The sequence below is a fragment of the Fukomys damarensis genome, unplaced genomic scaffold (genome assembly GCF_012274545.1).
Source record: "Fukomys damarensis isolate Sample0158 unplaced genomic scaffold, DMR_v1.0_HiC HiC_scaffold_9, whole genome shotgun sequence".
Lineage (NCBI taxonomy): Eukaryota > Metazoa > Chordata > Mammalia > Rodentia > Bathyergidae > Fukomys > Fukomys damarensis.
Genome location: NW_022900921.1, coordinates 41,759,044 through 41,781,584, shown reverse-complemented (window position 1 = coordinate 41,781,584; position 22,541 = coordinate 41,759,044). Strand labels below are relative to the sequence as shown.

Below are 22,541 nucleotides of genomic sequence, written 5' to 3'. Positions count from 1 at the left end.
GCTAGCTGCCTCTCTGAGCTACTTGGCTTTGGGAGTGCCATCTGGCCAGACTAATAAAGGTCTATTTGCCAACTTGCCTGGTGTGGTCCTTCCTGGGTGACTCTCGCTGTCCGACAAGCTCCTGGAGCCTCGCTGAGCTTCTGAGCCCAGCATCGTGGAAGCCTCTTGGCTGTTCACGCTCCAGGAGTAAAAGTGAGACTTAAGTCTTACAGGTTGTTCATAGTTTTGTCCACTTTGTGATTTCTCAGCGAATCCATATTACCTAAGCAACTGTACTTGTAATCTTACTAGTTGACTATAATTTTGTCCAACTTTGAACCTACCTCACCTCATGGCTTTGTCCCATAAAACACCTTTAAGAAGTTGGGTGAGCAGGCAACCCACTTTCCAGTTCCCCTTCTGTCTCTCTTACACAAAAACCTTCTCCCAGTAAGTTTTCCTACTCTTAATGTCCACTGTTCCTAGAATTTATTCTTTGATTTTAGAGAACACAACTAGCGTTTTGGATATCTAGCAGTTTTGGGAGTCATCTATTTCATGGTGTCCCTGTTGGGACTTTTTGTCTCCTTTGTGTGGAGGACATGGATTTGGAATTTTCATTCAGGACAAACAGGACAAAGATGGAGGTTGATGGGCCAGAGTGATGAACTATGCTAGATACTTTTGGTTTGCCCTCTTTTCAAACCTGCTCTGTGCCCTCTGAGGCTGAGCAACTATCCCAGTGACTCCCTTGCTGTAACAAGAACTGTCCGAGAACCCTACCTAAAGTAACTTCATCTTGGATAGGGTGTGTTTAGCCATCCTGCGGACTCTGCCAGGATGCAGGACAACAAGGTCACCCATCAACACAGCTGCAGACCAGCAGTTTCCTGATAGTGTTAGGAAAGTTTTCAAGAAGCTCCAGTAGCCCAACCCCTAGCAGAGTCAGCTAACTATGACAGGCCAGAAGGTCACGTTAACCATTTCTGAACAGGAACCAAGATAAACATCTGGTACGGGAACGACCTGACCTAGCCCTAAACATTCCCGTAAATGATCCCCCACCGAAGTCCCCCTTCCCCTTTCTCGGAATTCCCCCTCCCCTATAGCTTGTGGTTTTTTTCCTTAAAAACTGTGTATCTACCCTGCTCCGGGGCTCAACTCCTCTGCCCCTGCGAGGGTTATGAGCTGAGCCCCAGTGCGCTGGAATAAAGACCTCTTGTGTTTTGCATCAAGAATCGTCTCTCCGGGGTGTTTATGGTGCATCACGGCGTCCCGGACTTAGAGTGGTGGGATTCCTCCCTGGGAGGATCTTACAATAGGGATGGGATGGGAGTAGAGTACACACAACTTTCCCCAAGTTCTCTCATCTTCACTTCTGCTGTTCACCTCCCAGCCCTAGAAAACCAGCAGTTTAGCAAATGGGAATTGGCAACCTTGGTAGTGCTGCAGCCTATAAGTCGCCCACTGCTCTCTGTAAGCAATCAAATCATTTCCCTGCCAATCTGGGAATGGCCCAGTCAGTCTTTGGACTATTGGCTCCCTTTCAGGAAAGACACATTTTTTTTTTTAATGTCTTTCCAAGAAATTCATCTGACACTTAGCTTCCTACTTGGCCAATAGAAGCCACCTGTAGGACATTGAAGGTCAAGACCACCATGAGTTTGAGGCATTTGTTCCCCAGATTCCTTCCTGATGCGTTTTGCAATTCACCCATAGTCCCACAGAGGAGTCTAGCCTGTCTAAGGCTCTCTCTGACTCTCCTTATTTTTTTGCCCTGCTCTGGGGATTGAGCCTAGGGCCTCATGCTTGCTAGGCAAGCGTTCCACTGCTGAGTTGCACTGCCAGCCATCTTTGGGTTTTTCTTGCTGCTCCAATCCCTGATGGCAACGGCTCCTACTCTTGTCTGCCCCGGGGTGTTTCAAACTCCCTTCACATCCATTTAAATGAACCCCTTCATTATATTCTCAACCATCCCATTTCCTTTTCCTGTTGTAACCATCCTGGCCACTCAAGCAGGAAATATGCTCCCCTTGTGAGTTCCCACTTTCTTCATATAATGCTTCCTGCAGTCCTGTTTGAAAAAGATAATAGATGTTGGCACTGCATGTGACCTTGGGGGACACAATCCATGCCTGGCTCACCTGTGGCTCCCTCCTTTTCTTCTGATATTATCTACAATACATATCAGATGTTCAAGTAGCATCTGCCATCCATGACTAAATAAACCATTGCTTTATTAAATAAATAAACCCATCATCATTGGTCAGGTTTGTCTTTAAATACTTGTCCTAAGTCTCTTGCACTGGTCATTAGTGCCTTGCCAATATAGACATCGATGGTAAAACGTTCTTTCTTGTTCCATTCAAGACTGGGAAGAGAAGGTAAATACACCTCACAGCCAGAGACTCAGTAGTCTCTCCATGGTGTCTGGATGGAGAATATCCTCACATCACCATCTCAGATCCTGGTTTGGGCAGCTCCTTGAACTGGTTTACACACAGGAATTGTACTTCAAGTGTTTGTGTTTTTCTGCAAATTTTTTGACACTTTCCTGAGGCTTTTGCCACCAACTCTTTTCATCCAATATAAAAATATTGTAAGTCATGTTCGCTGGAGGATGCCTAGTACAAAACAACAAAAAACCACACTGCTCACTAAGGAAATGGGAATTCCCACTGTCTGCTGGGATACAGGCTGGTGTTTCGGGGTACCCGGGTCCCACTTCCCACCAGAAAGGTCTGTCGTGTCCCTTCTGCCTTTGGGCAGCACAGGACCTCCAGTGAACCCCTCCCTTCCCATATTGTCCATCCACCACTCTGGTTCTACTCTGGGTCGGAGCCACCATCCCGACCGATTCTTTTGCCACTTCAGAGGCATGGAGGGAAAATTCAGGTCTGGCGAACAAGCCCTGATCAGAATTGTGAGGTGGATCGAGCTCTTCTGGAGATCTTACATCCTGCATCTCTAACTTCTCCCACAGGCCAGGCTCCCTCTTCACTTCCAGGGACCCACTGCTGTCCAAAGAGGAAGCTGCATGGGAAGTGGTAATGGCCTGACTGTCTCTGGGGCCTTTGGCATTTAAGGCATTCTGCTTTCACCCCTTTCCCTGGGGACAAGGTCCCTAGGTCCCTCGGGACCTAACAAGATGTTGGGCAAAACCTTGGGGTCTGAAAGAGCTGAGTGTCCCTCTGTCTCCAGGGAGGCACAGGAGGCTCCTAATTTTGAAAGCAGTTAGGCAGTGTGTGGTCTTGTACACTGTTGGCCTCCTGGAGCCTGCCCATGGGGTGCTCTCCTTGCACTCTGTCATCTAGGAGGATAATCAGGGGTGCAGTCAAAGTGACCACTGTTAGCACCTAGCATCTCAGGGCCCTGCTGTGCCAGGCACTAACCTTTGGCTTAGAGGATTGAAGGGAAGTTCTCAGGAGGGCTTGGGTGACAGCCATTTAGTAACCACAAAAGCTGCTCTATCCACCAGCACAGCTCGACAAGAGGGATGGAGAACTCCTCCCTCCTATAGCTGTACTTTGCCTTACCTTTCTGCATCCTTATTCTTAGGTTCCAATCCGTCCTCCTGGCTCTCCCCACTCCCTTTCAGTAACCCTCAGGTCTGGCCTGGCGATTCGAGAAGAGCCCATGCCAAGGATGCCAAAAGCTGACTGTGCATCAGTGCCTAAAACCTGATCTCCCTGGGTCCTCTTGGGGTGTGCTGGGCTTAGCGACCTCTGCCCTCCCCCTAAACCTGGGGTCTTCCAGAAGCTGGGGGGGCAACACCGATTCAAACACCAGGAGTTCTTGGAAGGAACTCACAAAGACTGCCTCCTCTTCACATAAAAAGTCAGCAGGAACACCAACAGCACCATGACTCCGAGGATTGCCGCCACCGTAAAGGCGACCGAGGTGATGTTCTTCTGTAGGAAGTGCAGAAGCTGCCCACAAGGCAGATCTAAAGGGGAAGTCACAGGGCAGAGGAGACAGAGAGGTGACATCATTCTCTAGCCCGGGTTCCATCCCCAGCACCAGAAAAAAAAAAAAAATTAGCTGGAAGCATCACGAAATGCCAGAGATGGTCCAGAGCTCCAACAGCCCTCTACACATGCACAGAAATTTCATCAGGGAGGTTCTGCAAGTTATGGAGATGGGATTGGGCATAGAGGCAGCCTTAGCTAGATCTCAAAGAAAGGGGATCCCAGGGCCAGGGATGTAGCTCAGAGTCACTGCACCAGGGTGTGGGAGGAGAGTGCTGACCAGGGTCTTTCTGGGCCATGAGGGAAACTGAACACCCCCAAATCTTTACCTTGATACCTGAAGAGGCAACAAAGAAGCACTCAAAGGGCTTGTCAGGATAATTCAGCATTTAATCTCTAAGAGCCATGAAGTGACAAGTGGGTAAAATTCGGGCAGTGTGGAGGGGCTATATTGGGCATGGTTCCAAGGAGGTCTGAGCTCAGGCAACTGAAGAAGAAAGATGCCAGACTCATAGGGATGAAGGTAATCTTTGGCATTCAGTCCCTTCCTGCTTGTCAGAAAGTCTCTGTGTCTAGCAGTGGTAGGGGCTCAGAAGATGATGTCCACAATTTGTTTTGTTTTATTCTGTTTTGTTTTGAGACAGGGTCTTGCTATGTAGTTCAGGATAGCCTGGAACTCACTATGTAGACCAGGCTGGCCTCAAATTCACATTGACCCTCCTGCCTCAGCCTCCCAAGGGCTGGGATCACAGGCATGCATTCCCATGCCTAGAAATGCACATGTTTTGAATGACCCTAGCCATGTAGAAACAACAGAAAAGTAGCACCAAGAGCTGGGGATTTAGCTCAGTGCTTCTGCCGCCTGCCTCACAAGTGCAAGGTCCTGAGTTCGATCCTCAGTACCAAAAGAAAGGAAGGAAGGAAGGAAGCCGCCTGCCACAAGTGCAAGGTCCTGAGTTCGATCCTCAGTACCAAAAGAAAGGAAGGAAGGAAGGAAGGAAGGAAGGAAGGAAGGAAGGAAGGAAGGAAGAAAGAAAATTCTCAGTACCAAAAGAAAGGAAGGAAGGAAGGAAGGAAGGAAGGAAGGAAGGAAGGAAGAAAGAAAGAAAAGAAAGAAAGAAAGAAAGAAAGAAAGAAAGAAAGAAAGAAAGAAAGAAAGAAAGAAAGAAAGAAAGAAAGAAAGAAAGAAAGAAAGAAAAGTAGCACCTTTGCAGTGGTCAATGCCTGGAGTTTGAATTGTAGACCACATGCCCTCACAGCTAAAGGTGTGCCTACATCTATTCAGACAAAAGAGCATGAAAGGCCAAGGCCACATCCAAGTCCTATGCTTGCTAAGCACCCTCCTGCTCTCGTGCTATCTGGGTGATTACCTGGACTGGCAGATTTTCGCAGTGCTGCCACAGTCACAGCCTTGTGAATCAGGGAAGAGTCTCTATTCCTCTTTTCCTCTGAAATTCGGTCTACAAAAAACAAAGGATAACATAATGTTGGAGTGTGGATCTGGGCTGTTCCCTAAAGGCTGATATGGTAAAGTTGTGGTCTCCAGGGTGGCGTCATTGGGAAGTTCCAGAATCTTTAAGGGGCAGGGCCTGGTGGGAGGTCTTTGGGTCATTGGGGATGGCCTCAAAGAGGATCATGGGACCCAGCCTCTCAGCTAGAGGCCAGCAGCCATTGTGTTGTACCCTCCCACTTAGATGAGCCACTTCATCATGGTCCCAAGACAACAGAGCCAGCTGATCATGGGCTAGAACCTCCAAAACCGAGCCACAATAAACATTTCCTTTTATGAGCTGATTCACTCAAGTATTTTGTCATCGCAAAGGAAAGCTTACACACACACAAACACACACACACACACACACACACACACTCAACCAAACACTGCCCCAAGGTTCATTCTGTTTCAGACTAAGTAGCTTCTTCCACAGTGGAAATGAGGAAGGAAGGAGGATTTTCAAGAAGAATCTAAACAGACTACAGACATCAGTATTTGGGTTTTGGGTTTCTTTTTCTAACCTAACACCTTCCTGGGTAACTCAATCAGGACCGAGGCCATGGTCCCTGCAGTGGTGTGGGCATCAGAAGCACAGGGAGGGCTCGTTCACTCCTGAGTTTTGGACTCAGTGGGTCTGGGATGAGCAGAGAATTCACTTGTCTCACAAACCAGACAGACACCACTGACTGTACTGAGAGGACCCTACGGGGACTTCCAGCCAGCCCCAGTGCCTCTCAGAAATAAACAGAGATAATAGGACCCGCCTCATAGAGGCACAGTGTTTGTGAAAATGATTTCTAAACTCCAGTGTATCATACAAAATGTTTCTCAAGTGTCAAGGACAAAGCAGAAATTAACCACACTGAATTATTTGTCAGTAGAAGGGCTGCAGAATGGTTTATAGAAAAAAGACAGGGTTGAACATGAGAAATATTTGCATCCTAGCCCTGCCCTTGGCCACCTTTGACTCCTTTGAGATCTGGAAAAGGGCCCGGGTGAGCTTGGCTTGGAGAAGGGCAAGGCGAAGAGAGCTGTCTTCAGCAGAGGCAGAAATGACCCAGGAAGAGCTGTTATGAGAAATTGGAGGGAAAAAACTAGAACAGTGGATAGGAGTCCAGGGGAGATCTATTTGGACTATTTAGTAGCTGGAAAGTAGAGCTATCAAAAAGAAAAGAAGCCAGGCATGGTAGTGCAAGCCTGTAATCCCAGCACTCAGGAGGCTGAGGCAGTAGGATCACCACAAGTTTGAGGTCAGCCTGGGCTACATGGTGAGTTCAAGGCCAACTTGAACTTCATAGCAAGATCCTGTCTCAAAAATGAGGGGAAAGGAAGAAAAGTAAGAAAAATCTCATACCCCAGATGGGTTTGAGCCAAGCTGGAGTACTCCAGCTCCTGATGGGAAAACTCTGAGCTAGAGGGACAGTTTGGGGTGGGTTTGATAAATCTTCTCTACACAAAAAAAGTCTTGGGCTAATGGTATAGCTCAGTAGTAGAGCACTTGTTTAGCCTGTGCAAGGCCCTGGATTCCACCTCCAGCACTGAAAAAAAAAAGAAAAAAAGAAAAAAGAAAAACATCCAGGAAGCTCTTTATTGTGGCTCTCTTTATTGTGCTTTTGGATGTTCCAGCCCATGATCAGTTGGCTCTTGGGACCATGACAAAGTGGCTCACTGTAGTGGGTGGGTGAAACAGAGCAGCTGCTGGCTTCATAGCTGGGAAGTAGAAGGAGAGGCTGGATTCCCATGATTCTCTTTGAGGGACACCCCCCAACAACCCAAAAGCCTCCTACCAGGCCTGACCCTTAGTAGTTCCAGAGCATCTCTCTGTTCTCCGAAAGCAGGTGCAGATATGACCTGAGCACTTTCTAAATGCCCTCCATTGTAGCATATTTCTACCCTATAATTCTTAATTGTCTAGACTGACTCTCTTCTCAGCTGTGAGCTCTTGGAGGATGAGAAGGCTTCTTTAGCTCTCCAGCTTCCCACAGGGTAGGAGAGATCAGCAGCTAGGCACTGGGGGAACTGATCATGAAAGGTAACCAATGACAGAAGATCAGCCTCACTCATTCGGCAGCTGGAACAAGGCCTTGCCTCCTCCTTGGCCCAGGTGCCAAAAGCCATCAACTGTGTTTCACTGATTACTGTCATGATTAAAGGAAACTAACCGGGCACATTAGCAATAGGAGTTAAAAGAGTATTGAGTCATAAATCCTGAAAGATCATCTAAGGTGGGGAATGTGTAAAACTGTGCAGATGTCTGAGCTCCACTTTTAGAAGCTCTTGGTGGGTTCCATAACAGGAATTGGCTCTCCCATCCTGCAGCCTCTACCCATGGGCCTGTGTGGGAACCCTGTGCCCATTTATACCCTCAGACCCAGGAAAAACCATGTATTTGCCAGACTATACAATGATATATTTGGCCTCTATTTTCTCCTTTCTTAACTTTTCAAAGGAAGAATTAACTGCCAGATGGAATTCGAGTTGCTAGCCTTGTTTGTTTTGGTTTGGTTTGTCTGCCAGGCTAGGGATGGAATCCAGGGCCTCCTGCATACGAGGCAAGCGCTGTACCACTGAGCTGCCCACCCAGCCCTGCCATCCTGTCTTTAGGGCCAGTGAGCCTGTCCATTAGCAGATCAGCAGGATGCTGATCACAGGACACTTTCCCTTGCTGCTCAGGAGGACGGAAAGCCTTCCCAGTGGCTGCCCCCGGCCATGCCTCCCTGGTGCTTTGGGAAGTACCAGCTGCTGCCAGCTCTTTCTGCTCCTCGTTGGTATCTATCTGCCTTCGGAGAGTTGTGCCATGCTGCACACTGTGCTGAAGCAGATCGTGTCCTGAAAGCCCCACCCTGACAGGGCCTGGGAGCATGTCCTAGTTCATGGTGAAGCCCCCAGTGTCCCGCTGGGTCTCCTCTACAGGAGCCAGAGCTCCCTCTGCTGGAGCCTTGTTCAGCCTTGCATTTAGGTGTGAACTCAGGAGAAAGGACTTAGGTACTGGCCTCATCAGCAACTGTATCGTTTGCATTTACCGTCATCTGGAAGATTGTCCATACTGTCAAGAAAATAGTCTGGTTCCTCAGAATTCCAGGGCACATTGGTTCCTTGAATGAAATACATGAAAAAGAGATTTTCTTCAGTGCATACTTACAAGTGTCTGTTATTGTAAATTTTTATTTTAAAATTTTTTTAATGAAATGCTAATATAGAACCCAACTTGTATGAAGAAATGTGTGTGTGTTTGGTTGAATTAGTTGGTTTTGGCTTCTAGAGACAGGTGTCACTCTGTAGTCCAAGCTGGCCTTGAACTCACTACATAGTCCAGGCTGGCTTTGAACTTGAAGCAACGCTCCTGCCTTGGCCTCCAGGGTGCTGGGATCACAGGCGTGCACCACCACACCTGGCTAACATGTACATCGAAGTGCACAGTGTGTTCGCTGGGAAGTTCTGTGTCTCCCTGCTTCATGTCAAAAGTGACAGTGACCCCAAGTCAGCCTCCTGTCCTCTGAAGGCCTTCCAGATGACAGAACCTGCCTGGCACTGCACAGCAGGGACCATCCCCAAATGCAGCGAAATTCGTGCTGCAGCGGACCACAGAGGCCCCGTTAGAGGAGTATTTCGGACAGTTCTCTCAGAACCTCACACTCAAGTCAGCTCCACCCCAGCAGCAGGTGGCTCCCAGCATGCTAAGCGGCAGCCTGGTCCACCTCCCACAATCCCTGGGCCCGGGAAAGGTGTGCAAGCTAGGTAGTGGCGACAGATACTTGCTTTCATCCGGGTCTTTCCTGGTACCTGACACGGCTGCTGTACTTGCTTTCTCAAAAGCTGCGATGGCTGTATCTTCGGGAGCCGCTTGGTGCAGAATGTCATCTGCCGGGCAGACAGAGGCACATCAACAAGGCAGCAAGACTGATGTGTCCTGCGCCATGAGTACATGAGCGGTCCGTGCACAGTGAGCCAGGGACACGGGACACTGCTCTGGGTGCCTGGTTTTAGGAAGGAAAAGTGCAGCAACCTACGCCATCGCTGGATCCTTGGGACTGAGTTAAAATCGTCCGCCAGAACACAGGGCTACAACTCTGCCCTCAGTGTCATTTTCAGTGTCATAAGCTTCCTTCCTTCCCCGCTGCTATTGTCATTTTGACCCACCTACAAGACACTCCCCAAGATGACCCGTAAAAATGGGGTGAAGGTTGTCCTGAGGGTGCTGGCACTTAAGGGGGATCCTCGCTGGAACCGGAAGGGAGCCATAAGGCTCACAGGCTCAGGCCAAGGCCTGCATGATCCTGAAAATGCTACCGAGGGAGAAGCTGCGGGCTGCGCAAGTCAGCAGGCTTTGGGGACAGCATCCTCCCGAACCCCACAGACTGCCATCCTCAGATGCACTCAGTCCCCTGCTGCACAAGCAGGATGGGGTGCAGAGACCCTGGGGTCACCCACAGGAAGGAAGAAGATGCGTCTCCTGGTCTCTACACAGGGAGTGCAGCAGGTGGGATAGCAAGAGCTGCTGTATCCACTCTTCACCCGTCACTGTCGCCTGCCACTCCCCTGGTCACCAGTCAGTGAGTGCAGCAGAACTGGGGCCCCTCAACAGCACATGAGAGGAGCACAAACCCTGAGTTCCTGGCCCGGGGAGCCCCCAGAAGAAGATCCAACACAGGGGGATGCCCACCACGAGGCATCATGGCAGGGTAGCAGGCTCACTCTCTCCGGGGCTTGCACTCACACACCTTCCTTCTGTCCAGCTCTACTGGGGAGAGCTGCCCGCCCCCGCCTTGGCCACGGAGGACTTTCTGGGTTTTGCATTTGGTGTTTTTGTTGTGTTTTGCTTTTACTTTTTGGTACTGGGGATGGAACTCGAGTCCTTGCACTTGCAAGGTGATCCAAAAACTTTCTGCTCATTATAAGTCACCTGGTCTGTATTATTCTGTGATAATAGCACGAAACAGACTAAGACAACCACCAACCTGTGACTCCCACTCTTCCCTCCCCCAACCCCTGGTAAACTGTGTTCTTTTTTTCATGTCTCTATGGATCTGTCAATTTCATTTATTTATTCATTTTGGCAGTACGGGGGGCTGATTCAGGACGTTGCACTTTGCGAAGCAGGCGTGGTGCCACTGAGCTAAGTCCTCGGCCTGGATCTGTCATTTTTACATAGCAACAGCACCATACAACACTTGTATTTTGTGTCTTGCTTATTTCACTCAGCATACTTCCTCCAGGGTTCGTCTAATGCATGTCATAGAATTTCATTCCTTTTTGGGAACAAGTAAGGTTCCATACTGTTTATATACCCATCTGTTATGCACTTGAGCTGCTTCCACTCTTTCCTGTTGTGAAAAATGCTTCTATGAACACTGCTGTACAAGCATCTGTGTGACCTCTTGTTTTCAATTCTAGACCTAGAAGTAGAATTTCTGGGTCATGTGGTAATTCTGTGTATAATAGTTTGAGGAACTGTTTTCATAGAAACTGCACCATTTTCTGTCTCCACTAGGAATGCTTGAGGGTTCCAGTTTCTTTCATCCTCAACAACACTTGTCATATCCCCCTTTTTAATACTGGCCATTCTACTGAGAGTGATGCAGTAGCATTTTATACTTCCCTGGTGATGGATGACAATGAGCAATTTTTATTGGCTATTTGTTTTGTTTTGTTTTTTTTTTTTTTAAAAAAAAGGTCTATTCAAGTCCTTTTTTTTTTGTACCAGGGACTGAACTCAGGTCCTTGTGTTTTTGAGGTGATGGAACCACTGAGCTAAAACCCTGGCCCTCAAGTCCATTTTTTAATCATGTTGTTGTTGTTGAGTTATAGGAGTACCCTGTATTCCAGATAGTAACCCCCATCAGATACATGATCTGCAAATATTTTCTGTCATTTTGTGGCAGAAATGCCTTTGCAAGCAAAAGTTTTTAAATTTTATGATATCCAGTGTTATCAAGTTTCTCTCTTGTTGCCCATGCTTTTGGTGACAAATTTATGATGTCCTAGTCCAGGTAACGAAGATTTTCATCTATACTTCAAGGAGTTTAGCGGCTTCAGCTCAGAAATTTAATCTCTGAACCATCTGGGGTTTTAATGCTTGTGTGTGGTGTGAGCTAAGGGTCCAGCTTCATTCTTTTACATGTGAGCAGCCAGCTTTGCAGGTATCACTGGAAGAACCTTCTTTACCCTCTACTAGCCTGAGCATCCCTGTCAGAAGTCTGCTACCCACACCAGGCATGGGGGCACAAGCCTGTAATCCCCTTCCTCTATTCAGTGTAAATTTATAACAACCTGGTTGGAACGGCGTCAACCTAGTTTCAGTATACACTCTGTTCATGTCTATCTCCTTTGTATTATTGACACAGCTTACATCTTTATACATTCCAGGCTCATTAACATGTTTATAATCAGTTTTTATGAATTTACTTTTTAAATTGTGTAGGAAAAAAGTTATAGACTAAACCAAAAATATAATAATATTGGCTTTTATGTTTACCTGTGTAGGTACCTTTACCTTTGTTTGTTTTGTTTATGGCTTCAAGATGGCACTTAATGTGTTTTCATTTCAGCCTGAAGAAGTCCCTTCAGTATTTCTTGTAGGACAAAACTCTCAACTTTTTTTTAAGAGTAGGAAAAATTTATTGAGGGAGAGAAAGCTTCTGTCTAAGAGAGACAGAAGCGAGACCGGAAAGTGGGTTGCCCCCTCAACTTTTGTTTATATGGAAATGTCTTATTTCACCCTTACTCTTTTTAAATTTTTTTACTAGTACATGTTTGTAGTATATATAATGTTTACTTTCCTTGTGGGTAATAGCCTTTATTCTTGTTGTGTTTTTTCAGTACCAGGGATTGTACTTGCCAGACAGGAGCTGTGGCACTGAACTACATTCCTGGCCCCAGTCTTTACTCTTATAGGATAATTTTGTTAAATATAGAATGTTTTTGCTGTTGTTTTTTGAGACAGGGTCTCACTTTGTAATTCAGGCTGGCCTTGAACTCACTATGTAGCCCAGGCTAACTTCAAACTTATACTGATCCTCCTGCCTCAGCCACCTGAGTGCTGGGGTTACAGGCATGTACCACCACACCAGCAGATACAGAATTTCTGTTTGATATAATTTTCTTTAAAGGTTTTATAAATGCCATCCTAAACTGGATATAGGGGCAAACACCTTGTAATCCCAGCATTCAGGAAGCTGAAGCAGGAGGATCCTCTCAAGTTTGAAGTGAGCATAAGCTACATAGTGAGTTAAGGCCAGCATGAAGTACATAGCAAGACCCTGTCTCAAAAACAAAAAAATTAAATACAAAAATTAAAATGCCATCCTATTGCCTTTAGGTAGTGTTCCATGATTTTTGAGGAGAAATGAGCTGTAAATCTTGTTGGAAATACCTGAGTTTTTTGTTCATTTGTTTTGGCTGTACTGGGGATCGAACTCAGGACTTTGTACTTGCCAGGCAGGTGTGGTGCCACGGAGCTACATCCCCAGCTCTGTATCTGGGTTTGTTGTTGTTGTTGTTGTACCAGGGATCAAACTCAGGACCTTGTGCTTAAGAGGCAGGAGAGGTACCACTGAGTTAAATCCCTGGCCCTACATATAGGTTTTGACAATTAGACTATTATGTGTTTCAAGTTGGATCTATTTTAGTTCATCCTGCTTGGCATTTGTTGAGCTTCTTGGATCTCTCTATTCAAATCTTTCATCAGATTTGGGAAGTTTTAGCCCACTATTTCTCCAAAAGTTTAATCTCCTTTCTCCTTTCCCTCTTCTGAAATTCCCATACTTTGTATCCTGGTGTCCCAAAAGTCCCTGATATTGTGTTCTGTTTTCTTTTCATTGTTTTGTTTCTGCTCCTCAGACAAGATAATTTCCTTGTCTTATCTTCAAATTTGTTGATCCTTTCTTCTGCCTGTTCACATCTGCTGTTGAAGCCATCCAGGGAGCTTTTTATTTCAGTTATGTACTTTCAGCTCCAGAACTTTCCTATGGCACCTTTGTATAATTTCTATTTCTTTAGTAATATTCACATTTTTTCTGTATGTTTTTTATCTTTAATTACTTTGTCCATGGATACCTTTAGCTCATGGAATATACTGAAGACAGTTGATGTGACATCTTGGCAAAAACTACAGTGCCAGGCTGTGAGGTGGTCTAATACTTCCAACACCTAAGGATGGATTCTGTCAAATTCCTCTTTTCTATTTCTTTATATGTTTTGCAACTTTGTTTAAGGTGGAGGATTCTGAGTATTAAATTTTAATAAGTAATGAAATATACAGTGGACCCTTTACTTACAAACTCGATTCATTCCCAAGGGCAGTTGTAACTCAAGGTGGTCAATTGAAGGCTCAGGCTCCTCTACACAGCCTTCAAAAATCTGTCTCCTACATACAGGCAGATCTCAGTGTCCTTAGAGAGACATTTCCTCAGGATTTCTCAATGAACCTCACACAAGAAAGGATGTTGTAATGTTCCTTCCAAACTCTTTAAGGGTTAAATCTTCATCTGAGACCATCTGGAAGCACAAGCAGCTGACATTCAAATCATAACTCAAAACTCTGGTCAAAAGTTAATGCTAAAATTCTGGTTGTAACCCAAACTTTTCACATATCAGGGTGGTCATAACTTGAGGGGCCACTGTAATCCTCCCATTATTCAGGGATTGCTTATTTTTGCTTATTAAGGGTGGAACCATCCATATATGACTTCTCTAAACTACTATTACAAAGTGTGTACTCTTTTTTTTTTTTTTTGACTGGGGATCGAAGTTGGGCCCTTGCTCTTGCAAGGCAGGCAGTGGAACCACTGAGCCAAACCCCTGGCCCAAAATGTGTACTCTTTATTGTATGTGGGTGTTCTTTCTGTTTTGTTATCTTTGAACTCAACCAGTAGCCTGACAAAGGTTTCCTTAAAATCTACCTTCCAAAAGATGAGGGAAAAAACCCAATGATATCTTTATAGTTATTTGAAAGCCTCTTCAGTTTCTGGTGCTCTAAACAACAGCTAGGCTGTTGTGTCTGCAGTGACTTAAAGCAGCAATCAGCAACCAATGCACCCAGACCAGGTTTTGGAGGACAAGGCCTCTAGTGCCTACAATGGCACTATCAAGCCTCACCAGGAATATGGGCTGCTATCTGCATAGCTGCCTGCCATGGGGCTTGAAGATGGAGACCAGCAGCACCTATGTGAAATGCTAGAGTTCACCAGCACTTGCCAGCCTGCTCATCCAAATCACCCTGGGACTCTGAGTGTCCCAAGACTCCAGTGTTCCAAAATAGCTTCTGGCTAGGAAGGTCTTGCCAGCTCATTTGCTGTTTTGCTAAAGGGACAGATTTTGGAGCTTCCTACCCCATCTTCTATCTGAACCTTAGTTTTTTGCAAACAGTAAAGGAGAATCTTGAGGTGGATCAGTGAGACAGCTGAGAATCACTGAAGGTCTTTGGAAACTACCAATGCCAAGGTCTCCTCATACACCGTGGAAGATACCTTGGACAGGGCAGGATGTATCTCTTTCAACAAGAAATTCTCATGCTCCCAGGTGGAGACCCTGCTGCCACTACCTGATCCCCTCTTTAAGAAGCAGGATCCTTGCAAGTGTTTATCTTCCATAGTTTGCTTAATTTCTTGGGACTTTGACACTTAGAGGAACTAATTCTAGCCACAAGCAACTGGAACAGGTTACCTGGGAGATAACCAGGGACAAGCGTGTAACTCTTCAAATCCAAACTAAAGGTTTCACACAGGGATGTTACTTACCCAATAATTTCTTCAAATCATCATCTTGCCCATTTGAACTTGAAGCAAATTCAGAATTGCTCAAGCCATTTTCCTGGAAATAACCTGTGGGAAAATAAATCTTAGCTGTGAGTAAATCTCATTGAATCTATGTTCATTCTCTTTAAAGTCACCCTCTGCTGTGAGGTATTTGAAGAGAGCATCAGGCGGCTGCATCCAGGTGTCACCAGCATTAAGTATATGCAGGAATCTGACGTTCCAGCATGAAACCAAGGGTAAAGCCCATTTTCACATAGTTTCCCAATAAACAATACATGTGGCAAGAGAGTAATCTGCACGGGAAGCTTTGATCTGCAAGAACACTGGAGCAAGGGCCTGTGTGGTGTTTACAGAATGACTGCTCTGATTCAATAAACCACAAATGCAAAGTTTTCTGTCAACAAGATATCAATGAATCATTAGGAACAGATCCTCTAAGCATTTTGTTAAAAATGTGTATAGGGTATGTGTATAGGCCAAGGGAGTATTGTGAAACATACAAAAGAGTTGATCAAGACTATCCAGTAAAATACATTTTTGTCTTAAGCAAGAGGTATATGAAAAGAAGCCCATAGACTGAAAGTGAAAGGATAGAAAACAATTCTCCATGTGACAGGAGCCCAGAAAAAAACAGGGGTAGTAATCTTATTTGAAGACAAAGCAAATTTCAAACCAAAACTGATTCTAGTATTATTGATGTAGGACGGTACTGTATCATACCTCTATGAATGTAAAATATCTTGTACCTGCTTTATAAGTAGTGACTGCTTTATCAGAGCTATAATTAATGATATTACTCTAGAATTTTCTCTTTCCAGATGATGATTAAGATGCTAAAAAAAAAAAAAAAATGGTGCCAGCTACCACAATGCAACAGAACTTTGCTGTTTTCTGGATATTATTCTTTTCTTTGTTTTGTTTTGTTTTTTAATGGAATGTGCTGAATGTCTATAATTTTGTTCAGATGACTGCAGAACCTGGAAAAGCTGTTGCTGCTATTGATGCATAACATACTATTATTAGTCTTTTTATATAAATAAATAAATATATTTATATATATATATATATATACACACACACACACACACACACACACACACACGCACGCACATATATATATAAATTGAATTTTGGGAAACTTTAACAGTGCTGTCAACTTTGGAAAAAGTCATCCCAATTTACTGTGTTGAGTTGGCATTGTACAGAAATGGACAGCCATATTGGTCTAGAAATGTTAATTTTTTTATTTTTATTTTTTTTCCATTTGTACAGGGGTAACACACTATACTAAATATGTAAGGTCATATCTACATGGGTTTGATTACAGAAACTAATAAAGTATTCTCTAAATAATGAAAAAAATAAGATAAGACTACAAGAGCAAGAAGCAATTTAAATATGTTCAGGGACCATTTTCATCTCCAGAATTAAGGATTATTTTGATGTTACATCATTGGCTTTTCTCTTTTACTTTGCTTTTTAGTTTTATTTTAGGATTCCCTATTTTTAATGCTCATACAGATATTTCTTTAACTGAAATACTGAATAGTTTCTCTGGTGTGAAAAAACTATAATAGTACACAGGATCCTGATGAGATAATTAATAATGTGAAATAGGAAGTAAAGGGCTAAAGGTGTAGGGAAAGTGGGAAGGGTGGGGGAAAGGTAATAAGGGAGAGGAAAAAAATATGAGAAACTGAAAAAATGGAAATAAAGTGTTTGTAAATGGGGAGGGGAGGAGGGGGTGAAGGGAGGGCAGGGACAAGGAGAAAAAATGAGAATCAAGACCTATTATGTAAAGGTACAGAATCCCAATGATGAATGTAATTGTATTGTATACCTAGATTGTACCAATAAACTCAATAAAAAGAAAAAAAATAAAATAAAATCTTTCAATGGGAGGGGAGGCCAAGAGGAAGTAAAACAATTCAGGTGTATGATGTATATGTACCAACTCCCCATGAAGATTGGAATCATTACGCACTGCAAATATGTACTAATAAAAATTTTTCTAATTAAAAGCCAAGAGGTATATGAAATGCATTGACAGGGTCTATAGTTATAAGACTGCTTTACTGATAGTCTTATACAGTAATTCCTTGGACTTATCTTGCTAAGTAATTACCCGCTTTTAATTTTTTTTTCTTTTTTTTTTTTTTTAATGAGACAGGGTCTCATTGTGTAGTTCAGGCTGGTCTTAAACTTGCAGCAATCCTCTTGCCTCAGCCTCCTGAGTCCTGGGATTACAGGACTCCTGAGTCCTGGGATTACATCATGCCCAGCTAATTTTCTTCTTAATGAAAAGAGTTTCTGTTATTTGTGTGATCTGGGGATAATGTGCATGGTTTTTGTTTTTTGTTTTTGCCCTTATGTGGCCAGCTGCTTCTTCTTAGCTTTGGCAACTGAGATCAGTCCTAAAGGAGAAATCAGCTCTGTTGTCAGGGTAGATATTTTACCAAAACTGAGGCAGGAATGGGGGTGATGGGGAGGAGGTGGGCAGTGGCTGGGTCACTCATGGGCAGTGAACAATAAAGCACCAATGAAAACAAGGTAGCCAGGCATGGTGGCGCACACCTGTAATCTCAGCACTTGGGAGGCTGAGGCAGGAGGATCGCTGCAAGTTCGAGACCAGCCTGGGCTACATAATGAGTTCCAGGTCAGTCTCAACTACGTAGTGAGACCCTGTCGCAAAAAAACCAAAAAAAAAAAAAGAACACAAGGAAATTACTCACAGCTCATGTCACAAGGGACAGTGACCCTTACGTGCAAGTCAGGTTCCTGCTCTGGTAATGCCTTCCAGATGATGGCAGCACCTGCCTGACACAGCACAGCAGGGACCATCCCCGCAGCAGGACATTCGTGTTGCAGCGGACCACAGATGCCCCACTGCGGGGTATTTCGGACAGTTCTCTCAGAACCTCACACCTCTGGTCAGCTCTGCCCCAGCAGCAACTGATTCCCAGCACGCTAAGCAGCAGCCTGGTCCACCTCCCACAATCCCCGGCCAGGAAAGGCTTGCAGCTAGGCGGTAAGGACAGATACTTGCTTTCATCCGGGTCTTCCCTGACACTGGACCCAGCTGCTGTACCTGCTTTCTCAAAAGCTGCTACTGTTGGGTCCTCGGGAGCTGCCTGATGCAGAATATCATCTGTGGGAGCAAACAAGAGGCATCAACAAGGCAGCAAGACTGATGGATCCTGTGCCTTGAGTACCCGAGTGGTCCGTGCACAGTGAGCCAGGGACACCGACACTGCTCTGGGTGCCTGGGTTTAGGAAGGGAAAGTGGAGCGATGTAGGGTATCACTGGGTCATGACTGCACCAGATGTCCTTCGCAGGTAACATTGCCCGCCTCTCCTGGAAAGCTTTTCACAATGACAGTGATGATTTTGTGGCCACGTCAAATCCTGATTTTGCTGTTTACTAAAACATGACCTGAAGCAACTAACTTCATCGCTTCAATTTTTGGTTCCCTCACCAGTGGGATGAGGAGGCTATTCTTTAACTCATATCTTTCGTGGAAATTGAATAGAACAGTGTCTGAAAGCATTTAATAGGGTACCAGTGGGAAGGCAAAAATATCATTTCTATCTTTGTTATTAGGATAACCCCCAGATCAGCCGGTAAACATTGCTAGTCCCAGCCTGGAGTCACCCAAAAGGCTTTTTTAAAAAGCTGATGTAGCCAGGCACAGTGGCACACACCTGTAATCCCAGCACTGGAAAGGCATGAGGATCACCGCGAGTTTGGGGCTACACAGTGAGTTCAAGGCCAGGGATGGCTCTTGGAGCAACTTCTCTAGTGGTCCTCGTGCTGGGTTTAGGCTGACAGCCCTGGGGGTGAGTCCAACTCAGCCTCTGGCAGGGGAAATTGTGGAGGAAGCTCTGCAGTCTCAATGAACTCCCTGAAGGTGCCCTGCTTCTGCTACCCCACTGCCTTTTGAGGAACAGGGTTCCAAGCATTCATCTTCCTTTCTGGCCTAATTTCTTGGGACCATGACACTTAGAGGAACTGATCCTAATCTCACAGCAAAGCGCTCACCATTCCCTACAAAGCATCAAGAACAGGGGTCCTGGGAGACTATCAAGACAAGTAATTGTTCAGATACAGCTCAGAGCCACAGTTGGCAACATTTTTGCCACCAGGGACCCCTTTCTAGAAAATCCTTCTTCTGTGGACCAAGGTTGGGTGGGGCTGGGGGTCAGGGTTAAGTTCTCATTGGAGCACACTCTGGGTCCGCGGAATGTAGTTCTGGTAGGACCTGTGATCCTGTGAGAATCTAATACTGCAGCTGTCCTGTCCATGGCAGAGATATCAGTGATGAGGGTGCTGCACTACACATGCAAAGGAGCTTCAATTGCTCCAGTCACTTGCCTGCTTCCTAATAGGCCAAGAAGTGGACCCGAGACGCCAAGCCAGGGACACCAGTTTCACAGTTTCACAGGAGGAGGTTACTTACCTAATATTTTAGCCACACCTTTTTCCATGCTCTTTGTACTGGAGGAAATTATAGAATTTGAACCTGTGGGGGAAATAAATTGAGCTGTGATTAAATCTTCCATTTCCGGCCGGGGTGCAGCGGGTGGGTGTGTAGGGCACTATTCAGCCTGCAGGAGGCCCTGGGTTCACCCCCAGCACCAAAAAACAAAGAGAAGCTTCCTTCTTCCCACAGATCCTCAGCGCAGCGTTCTTTCCTCTCCTTGTTAAATCAAGGACTCTCACCTTTTCACTTCAAGGAAGCATTGTGTGTCTTCTCTCTGGACCTCTGCACTGTTAGCATCACTACTGTCTTGTACTTGGGGGCCGTGATTTAGAGAAAAAGGGAGACTTGCTCATGAGCACTGAGACACCGTGACAAGTGATCCAACACCCAGAATGACTGCGGTATGACTAACGGACAAGTGGCTGGCACAGTACAGACAGGCTGGACACAGCGTCACATCCCATCCCAGGCAGGTCGGGTGGAAATGCTGTCACACTTTGAGACTTGGCTGTTTTGAAACGCGTAGAATTTGGTACATGATGCATTTTGATGCAAAACCTTTGCCCCTGATGTTCATCATTTGGCTTGGTTCCTGACATGCAAGCTGAGCTTACAGAGATCAGCTGCCTCATGACTTCACACTCTTGCCAGCCAAAAGAGTTTGTGCTGGACTCGACATTACTGGTACTTGTATCTCCAGCAGCCAATTAACATATCATGAAATTTCATCCTGCGACTCAGAAGGGCACACAAATTTAAAACTCATAAAGTGTGTGTTTCTGCAACATTCCATTTAATATTTTAAGACCGTGGTTGGCCATGACTTAACTGCAACCATGGTTAAGAAGGGACTGCAGTTTTTATTTGTTTGTTTGTTTGTTTTTGAGACAGGATCTCACTGTGCAGTTCAGGCTGGCCTTGAACTTACTGTTCAGCTGAGGCTGGCCTCAGACTCACAGTGATCCTCCTGCCCCAGCCTCCCAAGGGCTGGTATTACAGGCTTGAGCCACCACATCTGTCTTCTTGAACATTTTTTATAATAAGAAGTTGCAACGGTTATATGTGCTATCCTCACATGGAGCTCTGGATTTTAAGAAAGCTTCTAAGTCAGGGAAAATTTTCAAGTTACTCCCCTCTGCCAAGCAGTACATCCCCAGTGGCAAACTCAGGGAGGTAGAGATGATGGTACGAGGACACCTAAGCTGGCCACTGCAGCCCTGTGGGCAGGGACACCAGCCCTGCCTGACCCAGGCCTCCAGGACCCCCGTTCCTCCAGCTGTTGTGAAGGTACCTTGGATTCGTGAGTGAGGGTAGCGCTCTGCACTGGCCCAATAGTCCAGGAAGAAAACAAAGAGAGTCACAACTCGGCTCATCCTCACCACACCTGGCTGGTCAGCGACAGCCTTGAACCACGGAATATATGGAATCCATGGTCTGTGAGGTCACAGTCAGGCACTGCATTTGTGGACGGGGCAGAGGGGACACTGGTGGCCCTGTAGCTGTCTCTCTACTCTCCTTGAATGTCCTGCGGGACATTAACAGACTCTTAAAACAAATGACCAACACTCAAGCAATGCAGTGTAAGTTTTTTTTTGTTTTTTTTTTTTTTTTTTTTTTGTTTTTTTTTGTACCAGGGATCGAACTCAGGTCCTTGTGCTTGCGAGGCAGGCAGTGGAACCACTGAGCTAAATCCCCAGCCTGCAAAGCAGTGTAAGTGAAATGGAAATACTTAGCATGTGCAGGAAAATCCTAAAATTGATCAAGATGTCACACTAATAAAATGGCATTTATATTGCTGTAGTTCACATTGGAACATCCCTCAAAGGCCCAGGGGTTGAAGATTTGGTTCCCAGCCTGGGGTGAGGTTGGGAGGTTGTAGTACCTTTAAGAGGTGGGGCCTCGTGGAAGATGTGAGGTCACTGGGGGTGTGGCCCTGAGGGGATATTGGGACCCTTCTCCTTTCTGCCTCTTTCCCTTCTTGACCATCATGAGCTCTGCCACACAATAATGAACTGTGCCATCACAGCCCCAAAACCGAGGAAGTGATTGTGAATTGAAACCTCTAAAACTGTGAGCCAAAATAAACCTTTCCTCTTATTAAATTTTGACCTGTTTTTTGAGACAGGGTCTCACTATGTAGCCTAGGCTGGCCCCAAACTCAAGAAGATCCTCCTGCCTCAACCTCCCAAGTGCTGAGATTACAGGAGTGCGCCACCATACCTGGCTCCTCTCCTCTCCACACCTGGGATCAAACTCAGGACCTTGTGCTTTCAAGGCAGGTACAGTGTCAGTGAGCTAAATCCCCAACCCTGTGGCTCCTCTATTAAATTGGTTACCTCAGGTATTTTGTCACAGTGATTGAAAGCTGACTGACACAGGGGTATAAACTATAGCACCACACAGAGCATAAACTCATTGAGAGATTCATGTTTTTCATAGATCATTATTTCCCCTATTGTATTTCATAAGTATTAAACTATTTTCAACAGAATTGACAACCAACAGACTGACCATATTAAAGAAAAGACCAAGGAGGAGAGTTTTACTTCAGGACTGAAGTCATACCCTTCCACAGAGACTTGGAACCTCAGAGATAACCCCATTGAAAAATAGTACTTAGCTGGATGGGCTGGCCTATGCCTATTGTGCCAGCTACTCTGAGAGGCTAAAGCAGGAGGATCAAAGTTTAAGGCACGCCAGCCTGGGCCACTTAGCCAGGCCCAGTCTCAAAATAAAAATTAAAAGGCCTTAGGGTATAGTTTCTTTGTAGAACACTTGCCTAGCTACTCAGGGCACTGGGTTCAATCCCTGGCATTGCAAAAATGAATTAAAACTAAAATATTATTTTTAATTATTATTTTAA

General features: G+C 45.4%; 1 protein-coding gene across 1 annotated transcript in view; it reads right to left on the bottom strand.

Annotated features, from left to right (window-relative positions):
• Positions 1 to 1,614: 1,614 nt before the first annotated feature.
• Positions 1,615 to 22,541, bottom strand: part of CUNH2orf92 (chromosome unknown C2orf92 homolog) — a 25,512-nt gene continuing 4,585 nt past the window's right edge. Inside the window, exons 2-9 of the mRNA XM_010638094.2 lie at positions 19,655 to 19,717; positions 18,286 to 18,345; positions 15,180 to 15,263; positions 9,202 to 9,303; positions 8,466 to 8,537; positions 5,318 to 5,407; positions 3,790 to 3,925; positions 1,615 to 2,603 (exon numbers count right to left, since the gene is read on the bottom strand). Coding sequence (XP_010636396.1) covers positions 2,474 to 2,603; positions 3,790 to 3,925; positions 5,318 to 5,407; positions 8,466 to 8,537; positions 9,202 to 9,303; positions 15,180 to 15,263; positions 18,286 to 18,345; positions 19,655 to 19,717 — 737 coding nt within the window. The 3' untranslated portion in view covers positions 1,615 to 2,473. The remainder of the gene's footprint in view (positions 2,604 to 3,789; positions 3,926 to 5,317; positions 5,408 to 8,465; positions 8,538 to 9,201; positions 9,304 to 15,179; positions 15,264 to 18,285; positions 18,346 to 19,654; positions 19,718 to 22,541) is intronic.